The sequence below is a fragment of the Myotis daubentonii genome, chromosome 9 (assembly GCF_963259705.1).
Source record: "Myotis daubentonii chromosome 9, mMyoDau2.1, whole genome shotgun sequence".
Taxonomy (NCBI): Eukaryota; Metazoa; Chordata; class Mammalia; order Chiroptera; family Vespertilionidae; genus Myotis; species Myotis daubentonii.
The window spans coordinates 22,771,833-22,796,403 of record NC_081848.1 but is presented as its reverse complement, the minus strand read 5'-3'; the positions used below and the strand labels follow the sequence as shown (position 1 = coordinate 22,796,403).

Sequence of the window (24,571 nt, the reverse complement as noted above, 5' to 3'; positions counted from 1 at the left end):
AACATTTAATTTCTTCTATGTAAAGTCAGGAAAAACACTTTGCAGTCTAATTATTTTTCTCCCTTGGATTTATTTCTTGGTAAGAAATAGCCTTGTAAAACATCTGTAGAATGATCCTGACAAAGACAATTCATTCATTCATGATGGCACTAATTTACTGAATGAATGCGGATTGCTAGGCTGTGGTAGGGATTGAGGTAGGTCTGCACGTGCATGGATGTAAACATTTGATCTCAGAAAATAATAGATACATAAATAAATAAATGAATAAATGGATGGACAGATGGGTGAGCAGATGGATAGATGAATAGATGGGTGGATAGATAAATGAATACATTAAATGGATGAATCAATAGTTGAATGGATTAATAGGTGAATGGGTAGATGGATTAATAGGTGGGTAGATGGATGGACAGATATTTGGGTAGGTGGGTGGATGGATACATTAATGAATGGATTGATGAATGAATTAATTAATAGGTAGAGGTATGGATGTATGGATGAATGGATGGATGGGTACATTAATGAATGGATTAAAAAAAAGTTGTGCAAGGAGCCCTGGCTGGTGGTACTCAGTGTAGAGCATCAGCCCACCAAAGGGTTTTGGGTTTGATTCCTGGTCAAGGGCATGCACCTGCAGGTTTGTTACCGGGGCAGGTGAGTACAGGAGGCAACCAAACAATGTGTCTCTCCAACACTGATGTGTGTGTCTCTCTCTCCCTCCCTCCTTCCCTTGCACTCTCTCTAACAATTAATGAAAAAAATAAATATCCTCAGGTGAGAATTAACAACAACAACAACAATAGTCATGCAAGAAACATTCATCAGTGAGAACCACCAGCTTATCCTGCAGAAGCCTCAGAGAGCTTTCCAGGATGGTCCAGGGAGGTAAGACACACAAACTAGTCGAGACTCTTTCACGGCAATGATGCGTTTTCCACCAAAGGAGTGTTATGAGGTAGAATATATTTATGAAACACTTGCAGCTCAACAGGGGAAAAGGAAATGAAGTAGAATTAACTCCTTGTTATAGTGATTGGTTTATGTCTCCTGTCAGTCACTGCCCCACCACAAACCTAACAATGAAGTCTCATCAAAAGTGTGATGACATTGAGTGGATTAGAAAACTGTGGTACATCTACACAGTGGAATACTACGCTGCGGTAAAAAAGAAGGTGTTCTTACCATTTGCAACAGCATGGATGGAACTGGAGAGCGTTATGCTAAGTGAAATAAGCCAGTCAGAGAAAGATAAATACCACATGATCTCACTCATTTGTGGAATATAATGAACAACATAAACTGATGAACAAAAACAGATCCAGAGACAGAAAAGCATCGATCAGACCATCAAACCTCAGAGGGAAGGTAGGGGAGGGTGGGGGTAAGGGGGAGAGATCAACCAAAGGACTTATATGCAAGCATATAGGCCTAACTAATGGAAACAGACAACAGAGGGGTGAGGGCATGAGTGGGAGGCGGGTAGGGGGTAACGTGGGGATAAGGACACATATGTAATAACTTAATCAATAAAAAAATTTTTAAAAAGTGTGATGACACACTGGGAGGCTGGGAGATAGAATCATTATGAAATATACTACTTAGAGTATCACCACAACCCCAAAGCAGCTCTGTTCAGCTGACTAAGGAGTCTAAGTTTCATATCATTCTCTAGCCTTCTGGTATACCCAGCTCATGGCAACTCAAGGTGAAAACACTTTTATTGACTCTGGAGACAACTATGTTAGAACCTCCAGTCCCATCTTCTGAGCCGATCTGTGGGTTGGTTTTGTTTCTCCCCTTTCCCTTCCCCACCTTCTTCTGGCATGGAGACATTTTCTTGTAAATTTAGGGATTTATATACAGTGATAATCTTCAATTTATTATTACTCTAAGAAGATGGGGACATTAAGAGTTTGTGTGTGTGTGTGTGTATGGGTAGGCTCATTGTATTTCTTATTCCTTAAAACTCAATTAGCCAGCATTTGTAGCAAAAGGAAGGCTCACCAAGACCACACATTTGTTGGCTTTAAAAGCACTGTGGGTAAAAAGAGTGATTTAAAAGCCAGAGCAAGAAACATAGCAGCAAGACCACATACTTCACGACGAATACCAAGAAAGCCAGTGTCTTCCGAGGAGAGCCACTCAGGGAACAGGGAGAGAACACATGGACGCCATTGCTGGCCAGTGTAGGTGCTCATCTGCCTGGGATTGGGGAGGAAACAACTAGAGGCAGCCCAAGGGGTAAAAACAACACCGAGGGAAGGTGCCTTCAGACAGGATCCGTGTTGGAAAGATGCACTCTTCATTTCGCCAGAGGATTTCCAGGCCAAGTACTCCCAGCAGCATATGGCTGCCCCCTTGACTCATCACCCTTGAAACACACACTCTCCCAGATCTTTTTAATCTCTCCACTTCATAAACGTGGCCAATCTCCGAAGCACAGTTGCCTTCCTCTGCTGCAAGAGGATTCAAGAAATGCTAAACCCTCATGGGACATTGTCATTTCTCCTGTGATGGAATATGAGAGTTTCCCTTTTAGAATCTTAAAAAAATCTCAAAGTCCAACCTCCCCTGTTTAACATTTAAATTCCTGAAGCTCCTGCTTCTAGGGCTGTAGGTCACAATCTCCTCAAAAGATTAATCTGCGTTTTGTTATACTTGACTAAACATCTTCCAAAGGTAAAAGAAAGAGCCATATTTATGAAACCCTTTACTTCGCTGAATTTCTGGATGTTACTTTTTAAGTAATCAATGATGCATCTATGCATAAGCAAGTCAACGAAAGTTTAGAAATTTATGTTTTCCTAATAGGGCTAGTAAAGTCTGCAGAATTCAGAGTGTGCATGAAATGTCTACAGAACAGTTTTATTCTAAATCTAGGAGACTGTAAAGGCATAAACAATTTACTCAGCTTCCTGGACGGCCTTTCTTTGAGCTGTCCCGCCTATCGTATACACATGTAGCAACCATCACCCCTCTGTGCATGTTTGATGGGCATATGTCAAAATAAAACCACCTAGCAATTTCATTTCTTCCTCCCCTCAAATTACCAATATGATTGGACCATCAAATTAAGCAGCTAAATGCCAAATTTGCTTTTTTTAGATCACACACATTTTTGAGTTAGATGACTGGAAAAATAGTCCTGAAGTCTGGGCTTTCCATTTTTTTTTTTTCATAACAACTTCTTAACAGTTCAACCTCTTTAGTAAATATGAGTAAAGAAAGCGAGCTCCCAGTCACAGCACATGTTTACAACTAAGTTAAAGGCTCTTAAAAATAGGGTGTTTGATGGTCCACTGCCAAAATACGAACTCTAGCAGCCTGGAGTGTACAGCTAATAATAAAGAGTCAGTGTTTCTACGAAAATCCCCGAGACCAAGCTCCGACTGAGCTTTCTCCTTTTCACCCAGAAGTTCCCCACAATGACACAGAGACATAAATTTGGATTTAGAGGTCAAGGTGGGAGGGGGAGAAGGCTCAGAATGGTGGGAGGCCACTTAAAAACCAAAGAAAAACATTGCTGGACCAGACTCAAAACTAAACTGCAAAACAGAACAAAAAAAGTTCAGCTGCTACCTAAGGACTGCTTGCCTGCTGGAAAAGAAGAAAATGTTTTAGATCGATAATAAAAGTCCAAGGTAAAGGAAACATGTCAAGGATGAAGACAGCTACATGTGCTTTCTGTCCAGATTCCTGAAACTCGAAGGAAATATTTGCAACTCATAGAAAGAACCGGCTGCACTGTGTAGAGTAAAGAATCATACCACCCTCATTTCAGGGGATTCTTATTCCGGCCACACTTCACTGCCTCACTTCAGGTTCTGTGGCCCTTGGAATCTTTGAAGAATATGACAAAGCTGTGGGGCACATCTACATGGAGAAGGTATACATCACACAAAATGTTACATTCAATTCAGGTGGCTCACAAACTCAAGACGCTCTAACACTTACCTTTCTAGGGTAAAAGGAAGCCATTGATATAAAGAAGGCATTTTTCCAAGAGACCACAGAACCACTTCATTCCAGGTCCCTAAAGTGGAGCTTGGACATAATAGCTCAATACATATTTGCTAAAAATTTGTATTGAGGCAGCTATAGCAGAATTTGATTCCCAAAAGAAAGGGATCTCACTTATGTTTAGGGCATAATTTCCTCATTTCTACCTTTTATTTGTCTCTGTTTCTACCCAAAATGGATTTCCTTCAGAACACTGATCATGAGTGACAGTATCCCCAACATTTCCACAGAAGAGGGGCTTGAGGGCAATCTGGTTGCAAGACAAGGAGGGAGCGAAGCTGAGTTTGCACTGCACTTTACAGAAACACTGAAAAAACCCTCAGGTACCCGATCAGGGCTCTGAGAGAGCTCTGGTGTATGGTGTATTCAAGGAACTAACAATGAACTTACTTAAACCTAACTCTATTCTATAAATGGATGTAAGGTCCACTCACAGTGTAATCCGGTCCTAACACATCCAGCCACAGGAAGAGTTAATATTTCACCAGGAATCGATATCCAATATCCTCCAAGTTCCGGTTCCCGAATCCTGAAGAATCCACCTGGAGACTTGTCAGCCATGCTGCCTTCTCTCTGCCATGGCAGATAGCAATAATGAAGCACGATGGCTCTTTCTCATTGAGCTTGGATAGCACCTGAGACTCCTCTACATCCTCCAGGTAGCTACTACCAACTCACCCTGGCATGCAAGTTGAATGCATTTGTCACTCACAAAATCTACCTGTTCAAGTGCTTTCTGTCTCTTAAAAAAACAGGACACAGGCAACTATCTCAAAGAGTAATCTGTGGCCCCCTCGGCATCCATTCTGAATTTCATCTGTACTTAGGTGATGCGTTAACTCTAATTGTTATTGATTTTCGAAGGTCTTGTTGCACTTGGCTTCCGAACTCAGATCTGGGTCACGTGTGCACTAGCATCTGACATTATGCGTGTAACTGCCTTCTCTTGTACGCAGTAGGAAACCATAACTAGACACATGGCCAGGGGCATCACCCTGCTCTGTTCAAATCCGGACTCTGTCACTCATGGCTGAATGATCTGGGCCTGTTCCTTCACCTCATGCCTCAAGTTCCTCATCTGTCAAATGGGAATAACTACTTCATTGTGTAATTGTAAAGAAACATGAGTTAATATTCAAAAAAGACTTAGACGAGTGCCTGATATGTTGAACACCTAATACATGTGATTTAAAAAAATATGTTGAACCAAAAGGGTACCTGGAAGATCAGTGTTTCATATTTGGTGCATGGTACATTTAGTCACAGAAATATAAAAGGTTGGGGCCCTTTACAAAATCATGCTCTCTGCCCGCAGTTTAATTTCAACAAACATTTACCAAATGCTTGCTTACTAGGGGTCTGACAGTGTTGTATGCCCAGGAAATACAAAGATAAATAAGGCACATCTCTACCTTGAAGCAAAATCCCATCACTACTGAACTCCTGCATTTTCTCCAGATGAGGAAAGAAAGGCCTGTCAGCATAAAAACGATATTTAACTTGGATCAGAGTGGATTCAAAAATCACTTTTCAGCAAAGGGCTGCAGGTCTCTCCCTTAAGCTCCGTCTCTGATATTCATTCCAAAATAAGCAACAGCAAGGAGAAAAACTTAGACCCATCTTGGTGTCAGAGATGAATCTGCTTCTCTGATTCAAGATCAAGTTTCTCTTCATAAAAACCTTTAGCCTTCTCTCCCCAGGCCTTTGAGTTGATTCACTAGACTCAAATAGAGAGCGAAGTGTGGGCTTTCATAAATTAAAAAGAACTCTTCTCACCTCACCTTGCATTCTTGCCAATTAATACATTTTTAAAAAAGAAAAATAACAAGACTCTTTTTTTTTTCCAGCCTCCCTTATTCTAGACTTGATGTGCCCTGGTTGTCTGACATCCTCGTTCCATTCATGATTGCCATTCTTTCTAGGCGAGTCATTGCTTCAAAGTATGCGTGGGTGTGCTTGGGGAAGCTCAAGACATTCAATGTCCTCATCTTCGATGCAAATTCAGTGATGAATTTGTGGCCCAGCTACTCAACTTTGCCCGCTGTGCACCCCGCACAGGCTCAGGGGTCAGAGGGTGGAGTGCTGCTCACTAGTGAAGGGAGCACGGGCCAGTTCCAGCCCTAAAATTGGTGTGATGATATCCCAGAGAACAAAGCGAGGTCATCTGTGTGTGCACATTCCATAAACTGCAAATTGGCTATCCCAAAGTAAGATATTATCAGCATTTCTCAACTTCTCAGAGTCTGTTTCCTATTTGTAAAATTTTAAAAAGCTACACGTGCCTTATTTATAGCACGGGGTTTCTGTGAGGGCTCTATGGGTTGTGTCTATCTGAGAAGATGTTACTGACTTGCAAATGCCAGGTACTGCTTCTACCGCCTCCCGGGGGCCTGCTAAGCCTCTGCCTCCTTATGGTGCCGATGCTAATTTCCTGACCCTTTCTTTTCTGTTTCTATTGCTAGAGAGAGATGATATCCTTCTTTTCCTCAAAACGTGCCTTTCAGCAGTTTCTCTTTAATTCTCAAACCTCAGTGACTTCTAACAAAGTGATTACTACAGCTCCAAGGCACACAGGATGCTGACACGACCACCCTCCTGTGCAGAAGCTTCAGAAGCAGAATTTCGCTCCGACTGGCCCAAGCAGCACACAGCCTGGTCCGGGAAGGCCACTGTGCAGGCAGCTGTCCAGGCTTGCGGCAGGCACTGGCCAAGGAGGGCATCTTCCAGGGTGGCCATTTGTTTATGGTCATCACTTTCCACTTCCCAGGGTGTTTCCCAGCTTTGCTTCCTTTTCATTGACCCAAGTCAATCTCCAGTCAGCCACATTATGGAATAAAGGGCGGCACATTATTGTATCAAGAGTTGAATTTTCCTCCTTCGTGTATTTGTTTACTCTCTGTCCTCCCCGCACCCCTCATTGAAATGTAAACTCCATTAAATAAGAACTTTGTCTCTCCTGTGTGGTTCCTTGGCCTAACACAAGGCCCGGGCGTACAATCGGCACTCAATATACATAACCCCTCTTCCATCATCCTTTTCCCTGCACCAGTGTTTTCTACTCATGAGGAATGGGGCTATAGAGATTCAATCTGGGAAGAATCTTATGAGATCACCATGCCCCTGTAGCTTTCAAAGGGGGTTGTAGCACTGCAACCATGTTTTCAATTACATGAGGCATATCTAGATCTGCATACACACACACACACACACACACACACACACCTTCATGTGATTAAAAACTAGTGTTTATATTTAAAGTTATATATGCTTTAGTGTGATTAGAAATTTAGGAGATATATATATATATATATATATATATATATATATATATATATATATTCTCCTAATTAAATAGGAGTGGGGACCTAGGTTGCCTACCACATGTTATTCCACCTCTCTCTCCTACCTCCAGTCCTGGAAGACTCATAGGCAGCTCTGGTTTAAACACTACAGATCTGGTCATTCACTCAATAAATACTTATTGTGGATCCAAAATATTCCAGAAACAGCTGGGGGCTGGGGATGTAAGTGGTGAACAAAACTAGAAGGTTCCTGGTCTCATGGAGCTTACATTCCAGTGGGGAAAATAGGAAATGCACAAATAAGTAAGGAATGGACCTAAGTTCAGATAATGATAAAAGTTATGAAGACAATAAGACCTCTATAACTGGATGAAGTGATGGGGAAGAGGAGAGAGGAAGAGAGATCCATCATGTGTGTGGACATTAGTTAGGGTAGCCAGGAAGGTCTCTCCAAGGAGGTGATAATTGAACTGAATCCTGTGTGACCAGAATAACCTAGTCAAGCAAAGTACCGAGGAATCCAGCCCTATGGGGGTACAGAAGCAAAGGAGGAGTGACTAACCCCAAGGTCACCCTGGTAGTTAGCAGGAAGGCTTGGTCTCCTTCACTCCACTTACCATAATGATCTAGTGATCTTTTTCCTGGTTTCTGCAATTTGGCATACTCTTGTTTTCTGCAGCAATTTCCTTTAAAACTGATACTATACTTTTTAATGCAGTTCCTCATTTTTATTTTCTCTGCAAAGTCATCTATGTAATCAGTGTGTGATTTTTAGTCTACATATACTAAAAATAATCATGGTAAACAAAAGGCGTGTGTGTGTGTGTGTGTGTGTGTGTGAGAGAGAGAGAGAGAGAGAGAGAGAGAGAGAGAGAGAGAGAGAGAGAGAGAGATGGAGATTCAAGGCATATTTTCTAAGCAAAAGTAGGACCCAATCCATCCAAAAAGAAAGAAAATGTGACTTCCTGTATCTTAGTATTTTAAAAAAGGAAAAGCCATGTTGTATAGTGTAATACCAAGATATTTTCATCTAAAAATCCAAAAAAAAAAAAATCTTAACAGAAGAAAAGCTAAGAAATTGAGAAGTTACAGAAAAAAAAAATGTCACCACTTCTATGGCTCTACTCTAACAGATAACAAAGCTGAGTGTGTCTACCCTTTGAAACACAATAAAACAACCACAACCAGATGACCCTTCTGGCTACCTGCTAGTGACATCTTGCTTTGTGAGAGAAAATGCACTGGAGCCGAAGATGTGAGCTACAGACCCAAAGAAGTCCAGGGCTACGGAGGAAGGGGCCCGTGCTCTCAAAGAAATGAGCTAGATTTCATATTTGTTTGGTAAATTTTCCTTTGTTGGTTTGTTTGGAGCAGCTCCTGTGCATACCCACCCTCCTCCCCGCTTCCCCCCCACCCACCCTCCCACCCTCCGCCCAGTTTTATTAAGTCCCTAAACAGATCTGAGTTTTAAGGGCTTAGAGCTGCCCTTGGGAAATAGGTGATTACTCTCTCTGCTTAGGGTTTTAGTGATAAGGAGGAAAAAAAAAAAAAAAAGGAGGCCGTGGATTGAATTCCCCTCCTCCAGGCTAATTTCTCAGTGACTCTCATTTGTAGTTCCCTTTAAAGCAGACACATCTTTTTAACATGAAGTGGTGACACATGTACAATCCCGTCCATTAACCAGCACTCTGCGATTGTTATGTGTATGTGAAAGAAAGACAGAAGAGACAAACAGATGGAGAGACTGATGCAGAGAGCGGAAACACTGGTCAATTCCTGAGGAAGGAAAGCGCCACAAGAATATTTTCCTTCCCGTTTTACATTTTGTAGTTCATGTAACTACTGGGAATTGCTTTATCCACGGAAATGTCACCAGTGCAGTTGGGAGAATCTGGGGGGGGGGGGGGGGAAGGAATCACTGTTCCCTCTAAAAAAATAAATTTGATGGATCAAACTCTAGTCCGACAACTGTGTTTCTCAGGGTAGCACCCTAAACCCCAACAGGCAGGGTCAGACATGGAGCGGCGTGTGTGCTATTTCTAGGAAGAGTGTTAAGTAATTGGTGTGGCTGTGGGGTTTTCCCTTCGCGGAGCTTGCTCCCAAGATCACTTCACTTGCTTTTAAAAACAAAGCATTGCATATAAGCATAACCAATGGACACAAGACACTGGGGGGTAGGGAAGGCCGAGGGAAGGTCATGGGGGGGAAAAAAAAAGGAGACATATGTAATACTCTTTGTAATACTTTAAGCAATAAAACAAAATTAAAAAAACAAACAAACAAAAAATAACAAAGCATTACCACCCTGGGCACCCTTCCTTCTTTGGGTTCTTCCTAACAGATATATTTAAGAAGAGACTGAAATTTGAAAAGAAAAAGAAAAAGATCAGGGAACTTATTCAAGTTTTGTCAGCTCCAAAGGGGCCACAGAGACGATCCCAACCACACACCCAGTGCCCCTTGCCTTTCCAAGAAGGAAAGTAAGTACCAGGACGGTAAAAGGCCTTGACTAACTTGCCCTCCTAGTTAGTATAGTGGGAGCACTAGGACCTTCAACGCTGAATTCCCAGGCCAGTACTCTCTCACCCTATCACTACTAATAAGGACAGTATGTATAATAAGAGTATCACTTCCTTCTTGCTTATTCATTCATTGTGAGGTGTAAGATGGAGAAAAATGAGGGATTGAGAGTAATTTGAGTTTAGAAACACTGGAATTCAAGTGTTTATGCTTGAATCAAGAATATGCTTACTCCCCCCCCCCCCGCTTCCCGCCCCCTGCCTGCTGTGCTAGCTAGCAAAGTCTTCTGTGACCTCGAAGATCGAATGCAATTACATTGCCCATATATATTTGCTATGCTGCTTGCCTCTCCCAAGGGCAGCATAACAGTACAAGGGGAGTGACATCTTTATGAGGTTAACCCTTTTCTGCTTTAAGGGGAGGCTACCGAAGGCAGATGTGTTCCCTGGAGCGTAACCAGAATGCTGGAAATGTAGTAGTTAGGAGGAATGACAGCACCAGGCCACCATTCAGGAGGGAAAAAGCGAATTGTTATTTGGAGGAAACAGTGACCTGGGGACGCCTATGAGAATACTGATGCCATGAAGTGAAAGTGGGATGACAAAAGGGGTGGGGCTCGAATTATAATACAGCAAAAAGAGACAAAGAAACTAATGTAGGTTCAGTTCCAGCAGGCTAGGTTCTTTCTGCATTATCTCATTTAACCCTTACAACCTTTTGTGATAGTTCTATTATCACCAAAAGCAGAAAATGAGTCTCAAAGATTGCGGATGGATCACGAGAATTCTTGCGTCATATTATGCAGTGTTTTGCAAAGTATCATACTTCCACAAGATATTAGCTTGTAAGAACATGTACTAAATAACTTCAAAATGCAATGGGTACTTCATTTTAAAGCTTGTCTTTAACATTTATCTAAAACGTTTTTTGTACGCATTCAATAGAAACTTATCTAGCCACTGGGTTAAGCTAGCAATAAAACTACTGGTCCGCAATGTGTTAAGTAACCAGTCTTGGGGTAACACACCCAAAGAGGTGGAATCATCTTCCATGCTGAGGTTTTCTGGTTCTGACCCAGTTAACCCTTGCGAAGTTAGAAATTACCCCAAAACTTTGTGGCTTCAAACAGGGATGCCATGTTCCCCATGATTCTCTAGGTTAGCTGGGTAGTTAACCCTCAGCTGATTCCTCCCGGGCTCACTCACTCAGAGGGCTGCCTTGTGTCAGAGAGCTGGCTGGTCTTAGATGGCCTCACCCTCGTGTTCACAGTTGGTGCTGGTTCAAGGCAGGGGCACCTTAGTCCTCTGCATGTGGGTGCTCATCTTCCCGTCAGCTGGACCAGCTTCTTTCCATGGTGGTGTCAGTGTTCCAAGAGGGCTTGTTTTGTTGTTTTTAAATCACTTTATTTGGGTATGACTGACATATAAAACGCTGTACACATTTAACATGTACAAGTCTGTAAATTTTGGGATAAGTATGCACCTGTGAAACCATTGCCACCATCAAGACCATACACATATCCATTGCCTTCCAAAGTTTTCTCCTGCTGTTATTATTATTTGTGGTCAGAACACTTAACATAGGTTTACCCTCTTAACAAATTTTAAGTCCCAGAGAGCCTCCTAAAGCCCATCCTCAGAATTAGGGCAGTTTCACTTCTGTCACATACTCTTGGTTCAAACAAATCACGGGGTCACTTAAGACTGAAGGGGGGAAATGGCGTCCACTTATTGCTGGGAGAGGTGGTAAAGTAACATTGCAAAGGATTGGAAGGCAACGTCGTGATCATTTACAAAACAACCTACCATAGGCTTTCCACTCCATGCTCTGTCTCCTAGCAAAACTTTAATAAAAATTCCAAATTGCCCTTACTGTTCTTTTCATAGGTTTATAAAAAGTCCTTAATTAAAGGACTACTTTCTATGACCTGTTGTCAGAAAACTTGAGTTCTAGATCTATTTCTACTGCAGTGGGATCGTGGAGCGCTTTCTTTGAAGTGGGCTTTAGTTTTGTCATCTACAAGAAAGAGTTCGGTCTGTTTTCTCTCTAAGGGCTCAGGCAACTCTATCCACTGCCAGTGTCTTATTCTTAGATCAATATGAACTAGCTCCCTGGGGGATGGGCAGGATGGAAACGAAAAAAGGTAGAAATCAGATGGCCTCTCTTTAGCAGCAAGCTCCCTTTGATTGCTGTGGGTGCAGAACCTGGGAGGCAGTGAGCAAACGCCATGCCTGCCCATGGGTGGTGCATTCACCCTTCCATGATCTGGTGCTGCTCTGACCATGTCCACATATTATATGCTCAGGGGGCACAGGCCCTCCAGCATTACATCCAGGGCTTCTGGACCTGGTTAGACAAAACACCTCCCAGGCAACACACTCACCCCAGCTAAGCAGACAGGAGAGGTGGGAAGGCTCCTGAGTGGTCTCTTCCTGCGGGAAATGCGTCGCTGGAAGCTCTCTCAGAAAGATATTGTTGCCTCGTCTATGGAAGATCAGGTTCCCAAGGAGCAAACTAATGTTTAATTTAGCACAAAGATAGCTCAGAAGCTCTTTCCGGGGGGCCACGCCTGCGAACAGATCCGCACGCAAAGTGTCTAAGCGAGAAAAGGAAGCTCTCCTAGTGCAAAGGCTACAGGACTTGGGCGCAACCCCGGCTGAACCAACCCCCCCCCCCCAACCCCACCCCGTTGCTTGTCAGGAGGACCGCTGCTCTTTCCTGTCTGTTCTTACGTCTGTACTTTGCACGTGTTCTTCACACGTCTGTGAAACAAGCCGATGCGACAAGCCACTAGCACATACTTTTTGCAGCCTGAGATGACACGACGCACTGTGGCAATCCAACGTGCAAGCCTTAGCCGGGTTAGCAAGTATCAGTCCACTTAGGTGAAGGACAACAAAAAACGTAGTCACCCCAGCTTCGCAGCCGGAGAACGGTTTTGTTTTTACATAATTCAGACTTCAGAGACCCCCCCGAAATGAGCAATGCACACTTAAGCCTGGCGATCGTCATTCCAAAGACGCAGTACGGTACAAACTGTATTCAATTCAGCCACTTCTTTGCACCCTGGTTACCATGATTCTAATCTGGTTACCAGATTACACTGTGTCTCCAATAGACTCCTGGTAAGTTATTAGCAGTTGCAGCAAACTTTCGTCTTAAGTACATTTTCTGAAAACAAAACAAAAAAACCCTCAAACATGTAATTAACTTTCAATTCAAATCCATCTCAATTACCTGAAAATAAGTCTGTTGTACAATGAAGTCTGTGGGGCTTCATGTGGGTGAGAGTTCTTAGTGGGTTGGAAAAGATCCACAAATATAACTCAGCCACATTTCTGACAAAAGAGAGCTTTTTAAACAACAGTGTTAATGATTCCGTATTAATGTATGAACCTGTCATAATGACTCCTGGGACATTGTAAAAACAATACAAACCAAATCAAACCCAACCCAACATGAGCTTGACGTTACCTTTTCTAAGAATATTATCCCTCCCAAGGACGGGGGGGTGGGGAGGGGTGATGCAAGTTTAAACGATGGGGAATAAACAAACAAACAAAATTCTGACTGCATCCTTTGCTCAGAGTCAGAACCAGCACATGCATCCTTGCCCAAACACCACCCACCCGACAAGATTATTCTTACTCTAATCCTGTCTCTTCTTCATAAAAGCATTGTGTTTTGGGTTTAGATTGATCATCACTAAAACTTGCTTGGAAGGAAGCCTTGGCCAATTTTCCACATGTTTCCCTCGGAAAGTCACATTTTAGGGGGCACTGAGCAAAGGTGGGAGTCCAAGCTGAGAACCACCGTGAGGCATAACATTGCCAACCCGCTCCTGGGGAAGAGGGCGAACTCGCATTGTCCATTCACTTGCAGCTCTTTGCAGTGAGCTAATTGATTCTTCAGCAACTTGAGCCGGGATCTGGCTTTCAAGAGCATAAATTTAAAGCTCCACAGCTGGGAACTTCTAACTCTTTGTCATTCTGTGACCAGATTCACTTAAGAATTATTCATCAGTCTGAATTAATAATTCAGTTAAATGGTAAATTTGGGCTATTCAGTTCTAATGATTCCAAACTCTCAATAGATGGTTTAAATTTCTCATTTACCCACAAAGCCCACACACCACACTTGCCGGGCAAATGAATGGAAACCCAGCCTCTATGCTCGAAGAAATGAAAAGTCATATAAACACTCACTTTGGCCCAATTCCGGATGAGGACTCCTAGAATCCCAGGATTTGAAGAACTATTAATGGACCCTTTTCTCAAGAAGGACACTATTTAACCCATTCCAGGGACACGTAAACCTAGCCCAGATGACATGTCCATATTAAACTACTTAGGGAAACTGGATACTATGATATCCCTCACTAGCCATTTTAAGTAAATATTAAAGAGAAAAGCCATGTCCTTCTACTGGGTGCCCCTGACACATTCTGGAGATAGAATCCATGGCTGGGAAAAGCACGAATCTGACTTGAGTATGTCACATGTCAGATCCATAAAAACAGCTAAAATTTACTGAGCCTCTACCAGGTGACAGGCAGTTACCTCACTTACTCAATGACCCTAAATAGTTAGTTCTATTACTATTATTCCATTTTACAAGTGAGGAAACCGAGGCAGAAGAGGTTAGCTAACTTAACCACGACGACATAGCTATTAAGTGGTAGTGTTCACCCCTGACCCCAGGCTCTTCACTGCTATGCTGCCTTGCCTCCTTAAACAGCCAACTTTAACACTTCTGATTCCAACCCCACCCACTCTCTTTTTAGACTGTCAATACTAAGAGGGAAAAGGCTACATCAAATTACTCATCATGGATACAGTAATTTTCATGGCATAGAAGAGCTACACGATACATAATTCTTTAATGAATAAATAAAAAATTTCTCCAAACTTCAAAAGCATTCATATCCACAATCTTGATATGAAATGTCAGAACCTTCACTAAAACCATGAAGAGTGTAACGCATGTACATTCTGTTGTTTGCCCATTTTCATAGCCATTCATTTGACAGTTGGTTGTGGTAGGGCCTGACTGTAGCCTTCTTCCAGCCTTGTGGAGCATGGGTGAACTTCTCACTTCCTTCTAGAGGAAATGAAACAGCTTTTGTTCTTTCGCATCTCTTCCTTAGATTGTGTAGGAAAGGGTGGAAGCTGGCAGCCGTAGGTAGATAGCCCACTAGCTATGGTCAGCATCCCAGCATCATGCCTTGAATCAGAGAGCAAAGGAACTGTTGGCTTTTCTCCTCTGCCATCTATTCCATGTGGTACCTTCCCTGCCCTGTGGACCAGACAGGAGAATCTAATATTCCAGTAAACTTTGGGGGAAGTAAACGATTGGTAACATATCTGCATTAAAAAGCAGGCCAGAAAGTAAGGAAATCTCAAAGACCATCTGGACTTGCAGCCTTTCATAAATTTCTACTCACATTTTTTTTTTTTAATGAAATCACCTTTTCCAAGATAGTAAACAAGCAAACTCATTTGTTGGAAGATCAGTTTACACATCAAGGGAACACACTTTAACCCACAGGGCGATTCTTACTGGCCCTGGAAGGCCTCCTGAGTCTGAGAGGAGGAGTTGGTTCTGCTTCTTTTAGTTTCTCTTTTGTGTCTAGCTAGTATGCTTTTAAAACCATCTCCTTTGGAAGCCAAAGGCCATGTCATGCTGTATATAACTCACTGTGAATGGGCGAAGTGTGTAAATAGCAAGGCATTAAGCCGCTCAAGGGACCTGGAGATAGGTAATACAGAACACTTAGGCAATGTGCTATGAGAAGAGGCGGCTGGAGGGGAAATGTAATACTTGTCTTCAAGTATATGAAAGATTATTATTGCTTCATAGATGCTGACTCCTCTGAGTCGTCCTTGCTCTCCCATTTTCCAGGGCTTCTGACTGTACTCTTGCCAGAGCTCCTGACCTTCCCTGAAAAAGATCCACCCTACTTATGCCCGGAATGACTCAAACCCAACCGCAGGGGAGTCAGGCTTCCTTCTCTGCCCCCAGACACCTAACATTCATGGTTATCCACTCTCAGCTACCCCATTCCACATTCACTCCCTCCTCACAGGCCCTCGTGGTGACCCACAGTCTCCAAAGAGCTCTCCCAGCCTGGATTTGAATCTCTCTCCTACCGGCTATCAACAGTGCTAATGCTTAGAGTACCTGTGTGCCAGGCACTATGCTGACTGATTTGCCAAAGAATATTAGCTTTATTTTACAGATGACGATCCTGCTGCTCCAAAAGAATAAAGTTATCTCCCCAAGCGCATATAGCTAGTAGGTGCGAAGTAAGGATCTGAACACACGCTGATCTACAACATTTATGCATTAAATGCCTCCATTTACTGCATCCCTAAGCCTCAGTTTACCTATTTTAAAGTGGGGCAAATGTTGCTCATGCACCTGTTTGGGTTTTTGTTTGTTTTTTGGTAAGGCATTACATAAAATATGTAATAAAAGTGCCTTGTACATTCTAGGGCTCAATAAATATTTATTCTTTTCTCCGTCTGACTTTCTATATCAGTTTTGGTCCATTCTACCTAATATTGCTGTTACTTTATTGATATGGTCATGATTAGCCTACTAGACTGTAAGTATGCAGGGACTATGTCTTTTGCTGTATTTCTGTTCTCCGGCAGAGCCTGTTAGAATGTGAGGGAAATTAGCATGAGGATGGAGAAGAAAACTTAGAATTATTTTCCTTAAACATGACCCCCGCCTATGAACATATGTAAGGGACTAGATTAAAGGCCAAGGAAGTAGTAGAAGCCACTCAGGATGGTTTGGATGGTTTAGCTGCTACACAGAGCAGAACTGGATATTTTTTTTCAAATTTCTTTCTAGGATTTTTGAGACTAAATCGCAGTGATAAACACACATACACCATCACTAAAAACAAAAACAGGTAATCATGCCCACTCGTTTAGTCACATTTAATTGCTATGTTTCAGAACGTTTGAAAACCCATGCTCGTCTTGGCACTTCCAAAAGGTGTACAGTATTAGGGAAGCCATACAGTACCAAACTTTAACACTCAGGAACATCGGATGGACACCCCCTGGCGATGACATTGTTTCAAAGAAAGCGGATGACTTCTCTCAATAAACAGCGGCTTAAACAAGCAAGACATATTGGTTGACATAACATCGCTTCGCTGTCAAAGCGAGCTTTCTGTCTGTCACTTTTTGATAAAGGATTGTACCAACTTCTCTCTCCACTTGAACTCTTTTGCTTTTGTGAGATCTTTTAATTGTATTTACTTGAAAGAAGTAGTAGGAAGGTCCTGGAGAGATAAGAACTCTCCCTTTATTGCTCTGTTCTGGAAAACAGAACAAAAATAGGTCGGTTCTTAAGGAAATGATGGCCGCATACATAAATAATGTAAACACTCCTATCACTGTCCTGGGAGGACATTTATCACACCGACAGCCACGGAAACCGACATCTGGCCAATAAACCGCTCCTGGGCTCAGCCCCCTCCTTACAGTGTAGAAATTTTGAGTTGCCAATTGGAAACTTGATTATTATCAGTCAAAAATAACCAGGGAACTCTGGCAATGATTGAACTTGTTTGACTTTCTTAAGCTAACAATTAACATTTTAGACTATTGTTGACAAAATATTTAACTTTCCCATACTGTGTGTGCAAACGACTTTCCTAATATTCCTTAGACACGCCTTTCCCAAGCTGCCCAGGTCCACGCAGGGACCTGTAAGAGGCGTGCATTCCGAGGCCCCAAACACTTTCGCAGCATAGTCCCTGCGAATTAGGACTTTCTGGGGCCTTCAGGAACACTTAAACACACTGATATCTCCGTCTTATCTTGACAGCACTGTATTTGAAGCACCAATCCCTCTATTTACAATAAAAGCTATTTTCACCATTTCAAACACTCAGCTGAAAGGATACTTTGAATCCCTGGAAAAACTGGTATTATGACCTGTTGTTTCGTAGTTTATTATTAGAAATACTAGCAATAATGCCTTGCATTTCTGCAGTGCTTTAATTTTTTCCAAAGCCTGTTCGGAAACACACACTCATTGGCTTCTCTTAACAACCCAGGGCCGTGTTATTGTTCTCTCTGCGTTACAGATGACTGCTAAGTGGCTTGTCCTAGGTCACCCAGCTGGTAGTGATCAAGCAGGCACAGAACCGAGGATGCAGACCCCTCGTCTGATCTGCTTTCTTTCCTCCACACTACATTAGAGAAAAGATAATCTCCACAGCCAAAGATGACTTGGAACCACTTATCTCTCCATCCTAGCAACAGCGTATGCAACAGAAAAAGAGCTTGTCTCAGGCAAAAGGGGAAGATTGATAATGCACCACGGAAGCTCAAACTGTGCTGTTCCTTGGACCAGCAATTACTCAGTTTTACAGTTCATTCAGAGATTCAAACATACTTCCCCAGAAAATGATTTAGTGCCGAAAGCCTGCTCCCAGTGGTTAGAAATGCAGATCTTCTTTAAGCCCTACAATCCGGGCCCTCTAAATGGCCCTGTTCCTGCAGTCCCTGCAGCCATGGGGCTTCCCCTGAACTTGTACTTGAGCTAAATGAAGAAACTGGCTGAGTAAGGGCTGCAGATTTAGGTTGTCAATGTGGACAGAATTAGAACCGGCTTGGAGGTTATTCTTGCATTGTTCTTGCATCTTAGGCTATTAAAATAACTCAGACATTGTATATTTCTTGCAGTATAACACTCCTCAAAGTCAACACTACCTCGTGGAACACAAGTTCCCCTTTCACCGTCATTCAGCTATTACCGACTATATACAAGGCATTGTGCTAGCAGGTAGGCAGGATGCGGAGCTTTCAGATGAGGACACAGTGCCTATCTGACTGGAGTTGGTCAATATTCTCTGCCTTTCTCCAAAGGGTGTTTATGGCCACTTATGAGATACCAATTAATGATTAAAGTGATACATTCAACACACCCAGACAGAAATAAATCTGGTTACGGACACCACCGCAATACAATGAAGAAGACACTCTGACACTTATTCTGCACAAAAGGCCCCTTTAAATTCATAGTGTTTTGGAAAATAAGAGGAGCAGGAGTGAAGCGAGACCTGCAGGTCTAAACGGGCCTGGTGAATCGCTCCCAAACGCCCAGACCCTTCGCACACAATGTTATCAGGTTAATACAGTACTTGCATCACCATCGCTGAGTGCCATGCTGAGCAACAAAGCACCAAATTTAGAAGCTAAAATGGAGAAGGGAATTTCCAATAACCAAGGGTGGGGGGTGGTGGGTGGGGTGAGTATTACCCTTTGCAATGCCACACATTTTCAATGAAAAACAACTATTAGAAATGAACTGCTTTTTTGACCCCTAACTCACACGGCCCCTCTCATCATCACTGGCTGGTGGTTAGGAGCGCGCACACGGATGGGTTCCCGCTAAGACCAGGAGTGGGACAGCGGCCACCCCTGCCTTCTGCAGCACTAAAGCCTTCAGTTGGGAAAGGCCAGACACTGTGCTCTCACTTCCTCCCGTCGTGGCTATTGCTAATCGTAAAGTTACAATCACTGCTGAAGTTGGTTTCATTTCGCATCCCAAAACCCCCAAGTGAAAAAAAAAGAAAAAAAGAAAGGCAGCCTCATCTTACTTCCAAGTGGGAGAAAAGCAAAAGCCAGAAGAACAAGGCCATGAGCAGGCGCGCCGCCTTCCTTGCCGAGGCTGGGATGCGAGGGACACATCCAGGCTTGGCACCCAGAACAGAGGTCAGTCTTCTCCACTGAGCAGGGCTGGGCGCCCCGGTCCCTGTATCATCCCCAGAAACACTTACCAGGAGACCGGGAAGCACACAAAGCCGTATTATTGGGAGACTTGCAGACAGATTATAAATTTACTGGGGACAATCGAGGCATTTAGATACTTTTGGCTGCAGATGCTGGTGACACACACATGCATACAAACCTCATTCTTCTCGCCATTGGAGTGACTTTCTCCACACCCCCCCCCCCCCCCCCAGCATCTCTCCTCCACAAAGCAAACGCCCCTAGCTCTCAGAGGGAATTCCAGGGAGAGGTGGGGACAGAGCAGGTGGCAAGGAGAGGACACTAGTTTTTGAAGCTCTAACAGAACCCCACAAACCAATTTTGCTCAAGGATAAAGCAGCGAACACTGGGCAGTTTAACTGCTAGCAGTTATTTTTCATCTGGAGTCGGCGCCAGGGAGTTGCAGTTCTAGGCATCCCAAGCAAAAAGTGTGCCTGTGGCCGGGGGAGAGCACCCTCCTAGGCCCCCGAGTTTCCGGAAACCATCCCTACAGGGATAAGGGGAGCCACAGAGAAGCATGCTATGGGCCCATCTGTAGGGTGTCCCCTGCCTAGAGCCCCTTTTCAAACTCTGTTGGAGAAGTTCGACGCAGCGCCCTCCTTCCTTTGGGCTCTTTGAGTACTTTTCGGCTGGCCTGGCTATTTCCTGTTGCTGACTTTCATTAGGGCCGACTTGGGCAAACTGGAGCTGTGCAGTGAGCAGACCCAGGACGCAGGAGCCGCACAGAGCTCAGAGATGGAGGGAGCTGGTGGGGCTGCAGAGCTGCAGGGCTATGGGGCAGGGCTCCACCTTCTCCCCAGAGGCCGGTGGCCCAGCCAGCTTGGGGGAAGCTTGCACATGGCAAGCAGTCACCTGACCAGGACTGGCGTCCAGAAACCAATGAGTCAAGGGATCCTCCCTCTGGGACGGGGTGGATCTGTGCCCCCAGGGGAAGAACTTCCAGTCAGGAACCTGATCAGAACTTTCAGGTTCGATGCCCTGTCGCCAGAAGTGGCTGAAGACAAGCCACTTCCCAGGATGACAGCTTGTCCACAGCCCCTCGGTGCCTGCCCACTTTAATGAACGCGGTCATTTGTCACTGGCCGAGGGTGGTGTCTATGAAAAGCAGCTTGGAGAGAGGGCTGGGGGAGGCTATAGAGAATCAGGGAGTAGGTCTCCGAAAACGATTCCCTGGCTGGTCTGGGATAGTCCCCTCCACATTCTGTTTTGTACCGAGGGGACCCTCAGGCGCCTCTGTGTTGCCCATCTCCACTTGGGTTCTCTGGAAGGGGCCACCTCAGAGGCAGCAGGGGGAAGGGTCCGTTCAACTGACCCATGTTTTCAGGCTGAAGACTGGCTTGTTGGGCCTAATCAGAGCTGACCAGCCGAAGCTGGTCTTCCCCGGACCTGGCCTTCCTCACGGCTCAGATCTTGCCAGGCTGTAGCCACCTCCTGTACAAGCTGTGGCCTCCGGGAGCCTCTGAACACTCGGGCTTCTCACCACGTAAGGAACACCCTCCACGTGGAGGCAAACCCGTGCGTGCGCACCCGCAGAACCTGCTGAGTAAGAGTATAAACCACACACTAGCACACCCATGGCCTTGGGGGCAGTCAGGTGACACCTGGGCCCTTCTCACCGCCGACCACTCCGCATCAGGCCACGGCGAGCTCTCCCCTCCCACTAGGCCACACGACCACAGCCAGAATCATGAGAAAACCAGGTGCCTTACCGCAATCAGGGCCGAGTTCCGCTGGTCCCCGGGGGTGGACGCTGGGGGTTGCTGCTCGCCCTCGATCCCACCGCCGCCACCATTATTGCCGCTGCCGAGCAGGTGCTGCTGGTGGTGATGGTGATAGTCCGGCGGGGGCGGCGGGGCCCCTGGTGCTTGGGCGGCTGCAGGAGGGGCGGCGGGGGGCGGCGGCGGGGCTGCAGGGGTGGCAGCAGCTGCGGTGGCCTTGGCGTGCTTGCCCGTCTTCCTGGCGCCCTGGCCATGCTGGACGAGGCTCAGGAGCTGCAAGGTGCTCTCCCGCTCCCGGTCTGAGCTCTCAGCTCGGCCTCGTTCATAGCGGCCTTCGCAGCTCAGGTGGTGCTGGCGGCAGACGGCGATGCGAGCCCGCAGGCGCTCCACGATGGCACTGTGCACTCTTGGGGTGACGGAGCCCCCTCCCAGGAGGCCCGCCCCGGGGGCCGCCCCTAGCCCTCCTGTGGGGGCCTGCGGGGGCGCTGTGTCCCCCATCTTCGTGGACACAATGATTGCTGCCTCTGGGATGGTGGGGTGGAAGGAGGCGGCCGCTGGCTAGGGCAGGCAAGTCTGTTCTTGACAATGTGGGCTCAGTGCTCAGGGCCACATGAATAGAGGTCTTCCGAGGTTTTGGGGGGAGCAGTAGAGAAGGGGTGGGGGAGGGGCGTTGGTAAAAAGAGGACGAGGAGCAGGAATAGAAGCCGGTGGTGGCGGAGGATGAGTGGGAGAGGAACCCCGATCCACTTACTCTGATGGCATTGGACAGCTCTGCACAAGTTGGACGGCGTCGGTGGGGTCCCCCCGCACCAAGCGGACAAGAGCCCCTAAGTACTTGGTCACCGCACCACCAGGGGCTTTAGAGCAAGAACTCAGGGATTGCCCGGCCAGAGGCAGGAAGAGGCAGCGGAGGGGACCCGGAGGGGTCTGAATCCAGAGCCGGCTGCCCCTCACCTAGTTGTTTCCGCAAATTCGTTAAGGGGATGTTTCTGCAGAGAAACGCAATTCGACCACCATCTGGGCAACCCGCAGCCTTCACTTTTCCTCCGGTTAAAAAAAAAGAAAAAAGTGCTGTTTCAGGAGGTTTCTGAAGTCAATGTTCAAACCGCACAAACATCGAGAGAGACTTCTGTCTTTTGGCTTTGCATTCCTCCTCCGTTCCCCTTGCCCCGGTGCGTTCTCCTCTTTGGGGGACAGTGGGGTGTCTTCTCCCAAAAGCGGGAGCCGGCTTCTCAGTGGTTCGCAGTGTCAGTCCCTGGACTTTCAGACCATGCCGTTCTGTCCGGCGGATCCGGTCCCCGGCGCAGCCCGCATGCCTCTAGGTTTCCTAGCCTCACCGGAGAGAGAGCGAGCGGGCTGAAGTCCCGGCCACTGAGATCCTTCAACACATTCTCCCCCCTCGCCCCGCGTACGCTTCTGTTCCTCGCCCCCGGCTCTATTCTAACACAGGATCCGGACAGACAAACTCTTGAGAGAGTAATTTACAAACGAGGGTCCAACTTACAAACTTCCAGCAAATTGCACCGAGTCGGGTCCGGCCACTTGGCTGCCCACTTTTGTACATTCCATCCCGGCCAGCGGATCTGAGGGTCTGGACTCGCAGTAAGCAATGTGCTTCTTCTCTCTCGGGTATTGCTCCGCTTTATCGGTGGAAGAAGGGGAAAAAAAAGTAGCTTGTATTTTCCTTTCTCTTTCCCGTCTGTTGTTGGCCGCTTGGCTGACACTGGCTCCGCTGCCCGGAGTCACGGCGATACACAGGCTTTCATTGTGCTCCGATAGCAGAGGGAGAGAAAGAGAGTGAGACAGAGAGGGAGAGAGAGAGAGAGCGCCAGCAAGCTGCAGATGGGGGGACGGAGAGGGGCGGAGGGGCGGGCGGGAGAGCGAATCCGGGGCTCCCTGGTGGAAGGCTGGTGCCACTGCACGAGTAATTGCCGCCGGGCTCCAGGGAAAGGGGGCGCAGAGGGCCTCCCAGTGGCTGAAGAGGTAAATCCCAGGCCTGCGTGTCTCCGCGCTCAGCTCAGCTCAGCTCAGCTCAGCCTGCCTCAGCCCCAGCCTCAGCCTGGGCAGAGGGGTAAGGCCCGGGAAATTCCCTAACCTCTGCACAACTACTTCATCAGCTGTAAATGTTTAAGAAATCCCCGGCCAGGGGATGTATTTTCCCTCTCGGACCTACCTTATGCCCCCCCTGAGAATATCATTTTCATTTTTCAATATGTTGTCAATGACACCCCTGAGCACCCAGCGAGAGCGGGGTGAGCACCGTGTGCGTGCGTGCGGGGGTTGGGGGTGGGTGGGGAGAGCGGGGTGGAGAGGAGAGGAAATCACACCCACAGCTCCTACACGCAGGCAGGTGTCTTGTCTACCTTCCTGTGTGCCTCTGGGCCCGTGTGATCACAAGCAAACCAGTAGACCAACAAAATATTTGAGGATGAAATTACCAATACTCGTTCCGGAAAAGAAAAAAGGAAGATTTTCCTTGAAACTACAAGCGTGCCAATGACACCAATGCATGGCTATCTGGTTTACATATGTCAGGAGGGAAATCAATGTGTTGTAGCAGGTGAGTTTCCAGAAGTTAAAGCACACAAGCCAAACAGGTCTCTCACACAGGCTAATGTCCCCTCATCTTCAGGTGATCCGACCTTTAAGATCCCAAACTATACATTGAATTCTGCTCGTCGTTACTAGCTATGGAGGACAAGTTAAAGTGAACACAATATTGGCATGGTGGGGGCCATAATTACTCTGTGTCATTGGAAGTCATTGGATTTGAAGCCTCAAGCAATGGTGCTTTATTTGCACCAACTCTGGTATCACAGTAACATGGTCCTGCTTCAGACTGAGACGTGCATAGAAATGAGTGGGTAAGATCAATGCCGACATTTAAAGGCAATTTATTCACAAGTTAGTTCCAGATAAGCTGACCTACTTTAGTCCATTTTATTTCCACAAATCTGGGAATGTTTGGTATTGAGGACAAGTACACTCTGATGGAATATAACTTTTATACTTTTCCCTGGAACATATTTCTCTCTGTCCTTCACAGGCTAAGTTCCTCACTGCTCTGTGGAGAAAGTCAGAACTCTATCTTGGTTGATATGCAAATTTGAATGGAGAACTCTCTCAGGAGGTCTCGATAAAAAGTGAAGGAGTTTTGATCATTTTATATTTGATTTTTTAAAAGTTGTATTCATTAGACAGTCTCTCT

The 24,571-nt window shown here is 45.6% G+C and overlaps 1 protein-coding gene and 1 long non-coding RNA gene across 2 annotated transcripts in view; one reads left to right on the top strand and one right to left on the bottom strand.

Annotated features, from left to right (window-relative positions):
* Positions 1–23,213, bottom strand: part of MAML2 (mastermind like transcriptional coactivator 2) — a 357,003-nt gene extending 333,790 nt beyond the window's left edge. The window contains exon 1 of the mRNA XM_059708082.1: positions 21,355–23,213. Within this exon, the coding sequence (XP_059564065.1) occupies positions 21,355–21,861 (507 nt within the window). The 5' untranslated portion in view covers positions 21,862–23,213. The remainder of the gene's footprint in view (positions 1–21,354) is intronic.
* Positions 1–24,571, top strand: part of LOC132240643 (uncharacterized) — a 139,866-nt gene that overhangs the window by 71,302 nt on the left and 43,993 nt on the right. The gene's annotated exons all lie outside the window — the stretch shown is intronic.